Source organism: Aquila chrysaetos, chromosome Z (genome assembly GCF_900496995.4).
Source record: "Aquila chrysaetos chrysaetos chromosome Z, bAquChr1.4, whole genome shotgun sequence".
Taxonomy (NCBI): domain Eukaryota; kingdom Metazoa; phylum Chordata; class Aves; order Accipitriformes; family Accipitridae; genus Aquila; species Aquila chrysaetos.
The window spans coordinates 74,002,005-74,014,680 of record NC_044030.1 but is presented as its reverse complement, the minus strand read 5'-3'; the positions used below and the strand labels follow the sequence as shown (position 1 = coordinate 74,014,680).

The 12,676-nt window shown below is 37.0% G+C and overlaps 1 protein-coding gene across 2 annotated transcripts in view; it reads left to right on the top strand.

Annotated features, from left to right (window-relative positions):
- Positions 1 to 11,797, top strand: part of SLC1A3 (solute carrier family 1 member 3) — a 69,878-nt gene extending 58,081 nt beyond the window's left edge. For both annotated transcript variants that reach the window (XM_030004827.2, XM_030004828.2), the window contains exons 6-10: positions 1,494 to 1,789; positions 3,378 to 3,611; positions 6,189 to 6,383; positions 7,832 to 7,966; positions 9,232 to 11,797. In XM_030004827.2, coding sequence (XP_029860687.1) covers positions 1,494 to 1,789; positions 3,378 to 3,611; positions 6,189 to 6,383; positions 7,832 to 7,966; positions 9,232 to 9,436 — 1,065 coding nt within the window. In that variant the 3' untranslated portion in view covers positions 9,437 to 11,797. The remainder of the gene's footprint in view (positions 1 to 1,493; positions 1,790 to 3,377; positions 3,612 to 6,188; positions 6,384 to 7,831; positions 7,967 to 9,231) is intronic.
- Positions 11,798 to 12,676: the final 879 nt, after the last annotated feature.

Genomic DNA, 12,676 nt, shown 5'->3' with positions numbered 1-12,676 from the left:
AGTCTCAGTGTTTTGCTCTGTCTGGCATTCACCAGTCAGTGAGCTGATTCATCTCCATAGCCTTTACCCCCAAATGACCACTTTTTTTGCTTGGTAAGTTTTTTGCCAATTTAAAAAGTAGAACTGGCTTACTGAGAGATCAAACTAGTCCTGACACAGAGGACAAATTATCACAGGTTGGATGTGAGTGGGTGAGAGAGTGGAACTGGGCTTCTCTGTGTCAGCCAACTGTTCAAACAGCTCAGCTGTCTCCTCTAACCACAGCCCAAATCTTAAAACATTTTAGCAAATTTCATTTAAAACTCAAGCATTCTGACCTCCATGGAAATTTGTTCTGCTACATCTTATTCAGAAACTTTCTATAAATCTCCTGTAAGCAAGTTTTACCTGAAATTCTGAAAGACTTAAATTCTTCAGGGGATACAGCAAAAATGTGCATAAAACTATTCAGGTGTGGAAAATAACAGAAAATTAGGTAAGTGTAGATAGATACTGAAATTCAAGTTTCCCATCTTAGTCATAAGTACTCCATTTCACTCAAATACTTTTGGAGTGAGCAACACTGTCCAGATAATACTAATAATACTACAGCTCCCGGACTTAATACTTATCTTTTATTTGCAAGCCCAAAGGAATAAAAATCCAAAGTTGCTGAATAACCTTCACACCAGCATCCCATGGCTTTAATAGGGTATTTAGAATCCTGAGATATATTAGAAACATTTTATTAGTGATATTTAGTTTTCTTTGTGTTCAACAGAATTTAATCAGGACAGGGCTGCAGGGCTTTTTGAGCTCAGACAAAAATATTTGTGATGCACGTTTCTCTCTAGAAAAGCATTAGGTGGTGAAAGACTGGTTTTCAAAGTAGATGTTTAGGGACACACTGAGATTTTGAAATTTATTTGCCCATTCCATAGTGGAAACATTTAATGTAGACCCCTTTTCTTAATTAAGAAAAGTGGTGATGTATTACTGTGAAGCATAGAAAACTAATGGCTTTGCCATAGCTAAGGAAAAAAGAGGTATGTTATATTTAAGTTACTTTCAGTCTAATTTTTTTTATTCAAAAAGATGAAGAAGTAAGGAAACTCCAGAGCACATGAAAATATTTTCACTAGCCAAAAGAGACCTATTTATTTGACAGTTGGAAATATGTTGCTGGGAAAAACAACAATGTATAAAAATGTAAACTAAGTATCATAGTTTTGTCACAAAATTCATGAGCATGACAAATCTGTGTCTTTGATTTTGATATATTTATGAGAAAGTGAGTTCTGAAGCTAAAGGTGAAGATTTAGCTCTTGAAGTTAATGTGTATTTTTGTTGCATTCAGGAAAGTCAGGTTTTCGACACAGTACATTTTACCAACAAATATTACACAAAGAATTCAAATGCCCTACAATAGTAATTAATGATTTAATGTGTGATTTTTACCTTTGTTTGCTATAATTCACAGAATTCCTATCTTCGTTTTATTTTCATTTCAACAGTTCAAAACTAACTATGAAAAGAGAATGTTTAAAGTAGATATTCCATCCAATGACACATCCACAGTGGCTTCCATAATAAGCAATGTGTCAGAAGCAGTGGAAACCCTCATCCAAATGAAAGAGGAAATAGTTCCTGTTCCAGGTTCTGTAAATGGAGTGAATGCCCTTGGCTTGGTGGTCTTCTCAATAAGCTTTGGCCTGGTGATTGGAAGCATGAAGGAGCAAGGTCAGGCGTTAAAAGACTTCTTTGATAGCCTTAATGAAGCTATCATGAGATTGGTAGCTCTAATCATGTGGTAAGTGCCTCTTTGATAAATTCCATTTTAAGCTACTAACAATATTTTTTCATTACAATCAGGCACTGGATAGCAAGATTCTGTTTGGCAGGAGGTCAAACAATAAGATCTTACCTAACTTGTGGCTTTTTTCATAAATGAACCCAAGAACTGTAACTCTGAATGTCAATAATTTGCCCAAACATACCTGCTCTTTCAATGTCTTTAGCTTTTGACAGGAGAAAAATCAGGGTCTATGGCAGAACTTGCTATGCTTATACATAGACATTCTATGTCTTCATAAAGATAGCAATCACAACAATATGCTATCAAAGTTTCCTTACATCCTAATCTAACTGCACTAAAGGAAACTGGCAAACCTCCCCCATAATCTTATTTCTATGCAGCAAGACTGTATTTTCACTAGTTTCAACACAACTGGTTCCTGCAGTTGTGTAGTGTGTATACATATGTCCTTGCATTGTAGCTGCACTTGCACATACACATAATTTTCCTGCTTTCTTTATTGTGTTCAGTAGGTAAATAAAACCAATAACTTTTCCCTCAAACTTTAGGTATGTAGACTTTTCAGCAATGAAGATTCATTATTTGTTAGGTAGAAGGTTAATTGTGAAAGAAATTGTGTCTTGTTGCCTTCTTTACTACAGAAAACAAACAAACAAACAAATCAACACCAAAAGCCTATCCAAAAACACACACCTATATGTTGCAGTACTAGATACAAAACTAAAAATAAGTATATTTTTCCCAGTAACTAAAATTCTGATGATAAAGCAGTGGATAAGAATTGTTACTTCTGAGAAATTTCTACATGGATTTGATGGCTTAAAGTGCAGTGGAGATATGCTGGATAAACTTTGTTCTGTGGTAACTTAGTGTGAAAAGACAAGTGGACATTTATAGAAATAAGGCTGCACCAGAAGTCCAGCTGCAGCAGAATTATGTTAGAGTTTTATGCTCAGCACTAGCTCTTTCTTCATCTGCAGCTGTGCTTACCGATAGGAAAAAGCAGATCGTACCACCTTTGCTGCTGCCCCACAATGCAGCTAACTTCTGTCATACAGGTGGCTTCATACTAAAGCATTTATCCAGTGCCCCACTGGATAAAATGGGCCATGGCCAGAAGCAGCTTGAAATCATTGGAAATTATCAGCCTTCTCTCTGGGTTCGTTCCCCAGCAACATGGGAAACAGCACTGGCGAGATAATAGAACTGGGTACTTGGCACAGTCTACAGCTATGTCAGTTGAGCCTTCATTCATACAGATAGAATTGTAACAGAATTGGCTAAACTAGCTTTTAAATGACACTTGAATTCCAAAGGGAGCTCATCTCCCTACATGTCTGAAAGGCATGCTATACATCCTTAACAGATCCTGAATCCAATGGAGCCCATCAGAAACATTCACTGCTGTGGTTTGAACTGTTAAGAGTTAAAGTGTTGAACCCTTGAGCTGCTTCTGAATAATTACAGTCATCCTAACAGTGAAATCCTACATTCATGCATGCATATAAACACAAAAGGTATGGATAGGGGAGTGAATTTCTGCTTTGTTCGGTACAATACTGATATGATTTCTTATTTGCAGGTATGCTCCACTTGGAATCCTTTTCTTGATTGCTGGAAAAATTGTTGAAATGGAAGATATGGGTGTGATCGGTGGTCAGCTTGCCATGTATACTGTAACAGTTATCATCGGTTTGCTAATTCATGCTGTCATTGTCCTACCTCTTCTCTACTTCCTGATCACTCGTAAGAACCCTTGGGTATTTATTGGAGGCTTAATCCAGGCATTAGTCACAGCTTTGGGAACATCTTCCAGGTATAATACAATATTTTAAGGCCATATTTTTTTTTTATAATATTACTGGTTTGAGAAACAAATTTGCCTCATGTAATTGGTTAACTCTGTATGCAAGTATTCACTTGGGCACTTTATTTCAGTTCTGCTGCTCTCCAACAGAGATAATTATCATTATATTGACTTGAACTCTGTTTTCTATAAGAATCCCTGAACAGAGATGAAATGAATCTGTTTGGTGATGCAGACTGTATGGCTGGAACCCTTGTGGCCTTGATTACCCTTGGTGGTTGAGTTTTTTAAGTAGTTTGTAATGGCTTACTGGTAAAGAATGCAGCTGGCAAAGGATATGCATGACAAAATAGAGCAGCAACAGGAAAGTTCACAGAGGATTCTGAGAGAGCTGAGAGTCCTTATTGGCAGCTGATGTTCTGTGCTCAAAAGCCTGATAGCCAGTGATGGATATACAACCTGCAACAGAAATGTCACTTTTGCTCTTTGTTGATGAAGTTATAGGTGCAACATATGAACAAAAAACTTGTTTTCATCTATGGTGAAACATTATTGTAATTAAATATACATTTCTATACCATATGACTTTCCATAAAACACCTTTCATTTTAATAGATTTTAAAATTGTCTCATAAAGACAAATGTTTTAAGTCAGACATTCTATATTACTAAATTCAAGTCTCTGGTGTTTGGGATTATTTTGAAGATCTGGATGAGAAGCTATTGTGACCATTACTGTGGAATCTAATTAGGTTTTGTATCACTGAAAAAGCTCTTGAGGACTTAGAAAAATTATGACAGTATGTTAATGGGTAGAGAGGAACAATTACTAATTTCACGTTTGACATTTGGATGTCAATCCTTGCAAGTTTGTGGAATGCCTAAAGGGGAATTTGATTAATAATGATTTTTAAAAGAAGATAATATAACTAATGGCAGTCAATATAGTTTAAGAGAAAATAAAATGAAGCTACAACTCCGGTGGGTACGTTCCAGCTTCTGTAAGACATTACACTTGGCATTGCTCAAGATTCTCAGTAAGAACCTAGATTGATGTAAGAGAGCATACTATACTGTGAGTGTATTTAATAGCTATTTAAAATTGACTGTCATCAAAGAGATTTTTCTAGTACAATCATCCACAGCCCTTCTTTATTTTACATTTTAGTAGTATTTTATTTTGTCAATATTAGTAAAGTTCTCAAAGACATGAAAGTCTTTTAAGTAGTTAGCAATGAAGAGGTCACTGAGACAGAGTAATCTGAATTGCTGGGTCTTGAAAAACCTCTTTACTTTGGTGTAATCAGATGCAGGTATACATTTTTTAAGAACAAAGAGCCCAGGCAGCTCTTATAAAATGGCCACCTTACCCTTCCTTCTGAGACAGTGTCTCTGGAAAGGAACTTGTCATCATGTGGGCTGAATGGGCACTGCTGTAGCATATGAAGCCAAAATGCTCAGTTGGGTTGGTCTTTAAATGAAATTTGCATTCATACCATATTTGGATGTAGCAGCAGGGGAACAAGATTAAGTGGTCTACAGGGCCTGGCTGGGACAGAGTTAACTTTCTTTGTAGCAGCTTGTGTGGTGCCATGTTTTAGATTTATGACCAAAATAACACTGATCACACACTGGTGTTCTAGCTATCGCCGAACAGTATTTGCACGGTGTCAAGGCCTTCTCTGTTTCTCGCTCTGCCCCCACAGTGAGTAGATTGAGGGGTGCACAATAGGTTGGGAGGGCACACAACCAGGCAGATGACCCAAACTAACCAAAGAGATATTCCATGCCACATACATCATGCTCAGCAATACAAAGGGAAAATGGGATTGTAGGGAGGCTAGCCATCTTTTACTCAGAAACTGGCTGGGCACTGGTCTACGTGTGGGAGGTAGTGAGTGATTGCTTTAGTATCGCTTGTTTTGTTTTCTTTCTCTCTTCTTCCACTTATCCTTCACTTATTAATTTTTTTTAATCTCAACCCCTGTGTTTTCTTGCTTTTACTGTTCCTTTCCTCTTTGCCTGTCCCACTCAAGGTGTGGGGGCAAGTAAGCAAGTGGCTGTGTTGTGCTTAGCTGCCTGCTGGTGTTAACCCACAAGTGGTAAAGTAATGTAACTATCCATCAAAATGCCCTTTCCAGGGGAACCAGCAAATAAGAGAAAACATGCTGTTTACTGAAGGCTTGAATAGCCTAATTTATATCACTTCAGAAAAACAATGCTTAGGGATGATTCAATCATAACTTCAAGACATAAAAAATGCAAAGCAGGAATTTTTAGATAGATTCGTCTGCCTAGCAGAAGAATCTCGTAACAAAATAGTGAAGTTAGACACATTCAGACTAGGGACTACGTAGAGCGCAACAGTAATTAACCATTGGAAAAAGTTTCCAAGAGCATTATAAGGTACTCCATCATTAGAAGTGTTCAAATTCAGCCTTTGCATTTTTAAAAAAAATATTTTGCTACATCATATAAAAATTAAGACAGACAGAATAATGTCTCTTGTCATTACAAGGCGTGACACTTTTCATTCCCTCTTTGTAGAATATATATCATGTATTACATTCTTTCTTTTTGTTTCAGTTCTGCAACACTACCTGTTACATTTAAGTGTCTAGAAGAAATAAATGGAGTGGACAAACGAGTTACAAGATTTGTACTACCAGTTGGTGCTACAATTAATATGGATGGAACTGCTTTATATGAGGCTTTGGCTGCAATTTTCATTGCACAAGTTAACAACTTTGATCTGAACTTTGGGCAGATTATCACAATCAGGTACAGAAGCCATTATTACCTACATCTAATAAAAGCACCTTTGCAATGACTCCTTCTTGCTGTTATATGCAGGATTAAACAAGAGTGTCTAAAGCTAAAAACAAGAACTGCTACAGTAGCTGAATAACTGTAATGATTTACATCTTCTCCACAAAAGAACCCCCCCAGTACGTATTGTCCATTAGGTAAACCTTTAAAAAACTGTAACATGACACACTTATCACCGCACTTAGTAAAGTTAACAAGAACATTTTTTAATGACTTTTAAATTTTTTTTCTTAAGAACTCATGCAGCTGTTGGGAGCTATAGGCTCACAATCAATACCAGGTAGTTTATAATGCATGTAAAAAGCAGTAGCACAAAAGTGTCACAGTGCTAAAGCTAGGAGAGGTAGTGTTTTCCTAGTCCTGATGGTCTCAGGATACAAATAGAGCAAGCTGTGTAAGGAGCAAGTAATACCTTTTATTACACCAGCTGATAGAGGTGGAGAAGATAGGTATGTTTTCAAGCACACAAGCCTTCATGCTTGAAATGGAACAGCAAACAACCCACTGAGTAGCACTCGGTGATAACTGATCTGCATTAATTTCATTATGTTAATCAAACAGTTTAAGAGATAAGGGTGATGGGTACATGTGCAGAAGAAAAAAGGTCAGCAAGGGGAGAGAGGGACACTGTAGGACAGAGAGAGACTTATTTATCACTCAGGAACACTGGAAGTTCAGATATAATGCACTGGGAATGTAGAAGATTTTCAAGGAGAAGTGATTCTCTCCATAAAAACCGCCAGCTTAATTCAATATTCATCAAGAGAAGGCAAAACTCTGCTTTCACATTCCGAGGCAATAGTTTCACCTTCATTAGTACTAGAGCTGCTCCCTGCCAAATCACCTGACAAAACAAATTCTTCCTAAACCAGGTGTGAACAAGCATATTTCTATCAAGTTACTAGACTGTATGACTCAGGGTTTCTGGCAGCTTTCTCTTTTCTGATGGCAGAATGCCAACTGCTGGAGGACAGATACTTCACCTGGCATGAAGTTATAGGGAGACAGACAGAGAATAAAAATTCTTGCATTAGCTCTGCCAGGACAAAATTACCTCCTCAGCTTTTCTTTTAACATGTTTGAGCTTGTGGAGTGAGTTTGTTCAATGGGTGTGGGCATGTAGCTGTGTTTTTGTCTGGCCCTTAGCATCTAGTAGGGGATTTACAACCTAACAAAATAGTGTTTCAAGGGTTCTGAATAAAGGTTTAGTGTAAACATTTTGGATTAAGATCCACACTCCCCTGAAGCTATGCAGTGTTAATATAAGGGGCTGGTCTCATCTTTTTATTTACTACCAATCAAATGCATTCTTGCTTCAAACCTGGTTTTAATGTTTGCCAGATGATAAGGAGAGTTTATTACGGAAGTCAATTAATTGCTCTTGCCATCTCTTTGCACAGCATCACAGCTACAGCTGCCAGTATTGGGGCTGCAGGCATTCCTCAAGCTGGACTGGTCACCATGGTCATTGTGCTTACATCAGTAGGTTTGCCTACAGATGATATCACTCTTATCATTGCAGTGGACTGGTTCTTGTAAGTATTTTTATGGAGTCACTAAGGGCTTAGACCATATTTAGAAGTGCAATAGCCAGGGACATTCTGGCAATATCGCAGTCAGTGGTGCACTTCTTTTGCTGTGGAAGGCAGTTGGAAGGAAGTGTTAAAAAGAATCACTATTTCTTGTGATTAAGGTATTTTCTTAGAGCAGATGGTGAGGGGTGTTACTTAATGATGGTTCCTCTTGCACGTGAAAGGGTTACTTAGAAACCTGGATCCTTAGGGTACTAAGAAAAATTTCAGACACACTGTAATTAAATCAGCAAAGAATTGCTTTAGTCTTCTATTTTTGTAGGATGGCAATGAAAACCTTTCCATTAATTAGGGTCAGAGCTGGTTCAGATCTGACTCACATTGGAGGCCTGCTGACTATCTACTCTGGGAAAGGTTCATACGTCTACCCCATGGACACAGAAATGAAAAACAGTTGTGTAACTCTCTTATCCAGCTACCACAATGTATTGCCCCTCAGTTTTTCCATGCCTCTGTCTGTAGAAGACTGACACCTGTAGGTATATGGGGAAATCCCTTAGGTCCAGGAGCAAAATCAAGACAGGTTTCCTCCGACCTCTATTTCATCTAATGCCTATTAGTTATAGTTTCCAGAGGGTTTTACTCTTCAGTCTTCTCAAGTGATCCCTGGAAGAAGTTGCCTGTGTTGTTATGAGAACATAATGTCTTCAAATGATTATCTAACCACATGCCCACAGCCTTATGTAGGTGGATGCTTATCAAGTAACAGTGCCAGTCACTCCTCATCAAGCTGCCTTCTACATCTTTTGGGCAGAGCCTGCTAAGAGGGCTGAATTGTTGTAGTTTAATTTGAATTATTTCAGCACAATTCCACCCTAAATTACTGACTATAGTTTACAGTCATGACAGAAATGACCCTAACAAGGTAGATTCTCATTGGCTTACATGTTCAGAGGATATAAACTCAAACCACCAGTGTATAGAAATCCCTCCAAGAAGCATCTGCTGTGTGCTCCCTTTGTTGTCCTCATCACACAACTGTTTCTTGCTGTGAAGCTGCCAAGAGTATTAACACATTTTGTGATTCCAAGTCCTAGTATATTTGTTAATTTCTGTAGAAGAAATCATGGCATTAACAGTTCAGATAAATGAATGTATATAAAATAGCTGAATCATCTAGTAGATTTTTAAAGGCCATTTTAACAGCTAGTCTGCATGCTTCCCTGAACAAGTGGTGAAATCAAAGCTGACTCACTGTTTCTCCTTAGGGATCGTCTCCGTACCACTACCAATGTCTTGGGAGACTCCATTGGAGCAGGAATTGTTGAACATTTATCACGGCATGAGCTGAAGAACAGGGATGCTGAAATGGGTAATTCTGTGATAGAGGAGAATGAAATGAAGAAACCATACCAACTGATCTCACAAGAAAATGAGAGTGAGAAACCATTAGATAGTGAAACCAAGATGTAGGGTAAAGAAAGCATGAGTCCAACACAACTGTGGAAAACACACAGTTTTTCCAGCCATTAATATCTTGAATTCACCAAGTTCACTTATTCCTTGATTTTTCCCTGTATGCTAGCACTGGAAAGAATTAATGAAAATATATTCCAAATTAGCAGTGATCACAGTATATGTTGGCTTCCCACTTAGAAAAAATAAACAGGCCACAACACTGGTCCTGCTACACCTGTGCTAACTGAGGACAAAAAAAGAGAGATTCTCAAATAAAAACAAAAATCAGCGTATATGTTACTCACATGTTACTCAGTCCTGTGAACTTTTTTTTTTTTTTTTTTTTGAGCTGGAAGGTAAAACAGATAACAGAGCCTGAAAATGGTTTTATTTTTTTAAATACCTGTTGCAAATTTCCTAACTTCTATAAACACACAATCAATACTTCTAACTTGATAACTGCATCCAGCTAAGTTAATTAACAGGATTTTCGGTTTTTTATCTGATTTTTTTCTCTAGTGTTATATTGTTGTTCAAATACTAGCAGGACAATAAAGAGAAAGACATTAATTAAAAGGATAAAAAGGGGGAAAACACAAATAAAGAAAAAAATACCCCAAATTAGCACTTTTATCAGCTGAGTTGAAATATTTCTAAGAAAGTTACTTTATCTAGACAGTTTTTCACATTAGCCTCAGCTGATATTGAAAAAAACTTAGCCTAGTCAGCTCCCACTGACTTGCAAATATTTACATATGTATGTATGTACCTCCAATCTGGATTTGCCCCCTTAATTTCAACATCAAAACCCAGTTGAACAATTTATGTGTGTCAGTGTTCGTAGGAGCAAGGCCCTAGGCTGTATTGACTCTGGGACAGAAAACGTGTCTTCATCTCTCTTTGGAAAAAAACCCATAGCATGCTCTGGGTATGCCAATTATCTACTTAATATGCAATAATAATAATAGAAGGCAGCACCAGCTTTCTGCAGAAGGTGCAGAAGGGTGAGATGCTCAAATCCTAAAGGGACTGGATTCTAAATCTGAATCCCTGGGTTTTTCTAATTGGAAACCTCCCAAATGTTTGGTCATCCCACTGATAAGTTATAGAGCTATTAGCTGGATTTACAATTTTCAATCTGAAGAAGAATGCTCCCTATCTCAATATGAAATTTCAAAATCCTTGTGTGTTTATCAGTAGCATCTCAAAAAGAAAAAATAACACTTTAGAAAGTAAAACTAATGGGTGCTTTTTTACTTTTTACTAGGAAAAATATATAAATTGCAAAATAGTAAATATTATAATAAATGTTGAAATTTTAATTAGAAAGGATTTTAAAGCGCAATATTGTAGGTTTCTTTCAGGGAATATGTAAGGAAAGAATGAAAAAAGGGAGACAATGCACTTGTAATCCTGTGGCATTATTTGTTCATTTCAAGATTATTCCCTGATGAAGCCCTTTTCTAGAAATATAAATTATGTATTTTGAATTTGTTTATTATTATAGAGGTTAAACTGGAAACTTTTATAAAGTAGTTACAGTTGAGGGAACAAAAAAAATATTAATCAACAGGCACAATAGTGTTGAGTGATCTTTTTTATTAAAATGTTTGGTTGTCTTCTTTCTCCCTCTCCCTACCAAAAAAATTCTGATGAATGAAGGATTCTCTTGCAATGTCCCAGCTGCCACTCAAAAACCATTCCATATGTTGCTTCTGTCACTAGAAAATATAAATACAGTGTACAAGTAACTGTAGTGAAAAAGTCAGCATGCTGGTTGAAGGCAAATCTTTTCCCAGGCAAGATTGGTTTTTTAGGACTGAAAACTCTGCCCCATCTTCTCCAGCTCAGTAACCCAGACAATACAAGCAGGAACTCTCCAGTGAATGAAATGAGCAGGGTTTAATACAGAGTATTGAGCAGTCAAACCAACAAAGCTCTAAATGAATCTCTGACTGAAAGAAAACAAATATGGGGGATTTTTTGCTAACAGAATGCAAATCTAGGATACAGACAGGCATCTTTTGATATGTAATTAGAGATATTTTTATATAGATACTGTATTCAGAATGTGTGTATAAACATTAACTGTAGATTTTATGGTGTAACAATTTAATTTTCTGTTAAGATTTTGTTTGGAAATACATTGCAAAGACAATGTAAATGGCTGTCTTTCTATGACATCAGCTGAGAAAAATGAATTGTGTCACAAAGAATGTGATCTTTTTTTATACTAACTTTGTTTCTTATGGAAATCAGGTATTATAGAAAGATTCCCTTCCCCATCCCTCACTGGTTCTGCATTGGTATGCACCCGCAGTGGATTGAGAAACATTACTTTGTAGATGTATTTTCAATAAAAATAGTTTTACATTACTGCTTTTTTTGTGATTTAGAATTTCTTTCAGAGGCTCTGTAATAGAAGCTTCACACAAACTTAGAGCTGACACTCATAACATGAGATTTCAGGAATTCCAGGCCATTTCATACAGCAGGGCTTTGATATAGCAGGGCTTCCTCACTTCAAATACCTGCTTAGTTTCATGATCAAAAATAAATAAGTAAAGGAGGGGAAGGAGGAACATTAAAAATAAAAAGGACCAATATTCATCCTACTTAAGTTCATTCAAATTCAAGTATACAAATTCATATTGATATCTGCAAAATGGTAAAAAAGTAAGTATTTACATTTTCATTGATTCAGCTACTGCAAAGCTGCCAGTTCATTTTTGGATGTATAATTAGATGGTCTGAAACCCCCATTGACTGGGGTATTACAGCGTCATAACATTACAGCCATCCTAGACAACCCACTGTTTTTCTCACAGAAGTGGTTTGTGATGGTGTCAGGGTTCATTCGGCAACAACTTCAGATAGCAGTTATCATCTAATGGATGTGAATGTCTTGTCAGAAGGACTGGGAAAGATATAAAAGACATGAGCTGAATCACTTTCATCTGGGAAGTTGTGTTGGTTGGAAGAGCTGGAGGCAGCAGGGAGAAGTCCTGCCTTCCCAAACATACACCAACAAACCACTGGACAATGACCTCTGTGAATTTGTCTGTGGTATTTTGAGTCAAGACAATATATAACGCAGCCAATTTTGTAAAAAAAAATTCAGAGAAGACATGCATGAGCATAACTTTTCCCAATTATTTTTCTAGTTGTCTACACATTCATTCACTCAACCCAGGTAAGTGTCTTTGTGTTTCTAGAGTTCCTATCATGATGGGAAGAGCTAAAGAAAGAGGGTTA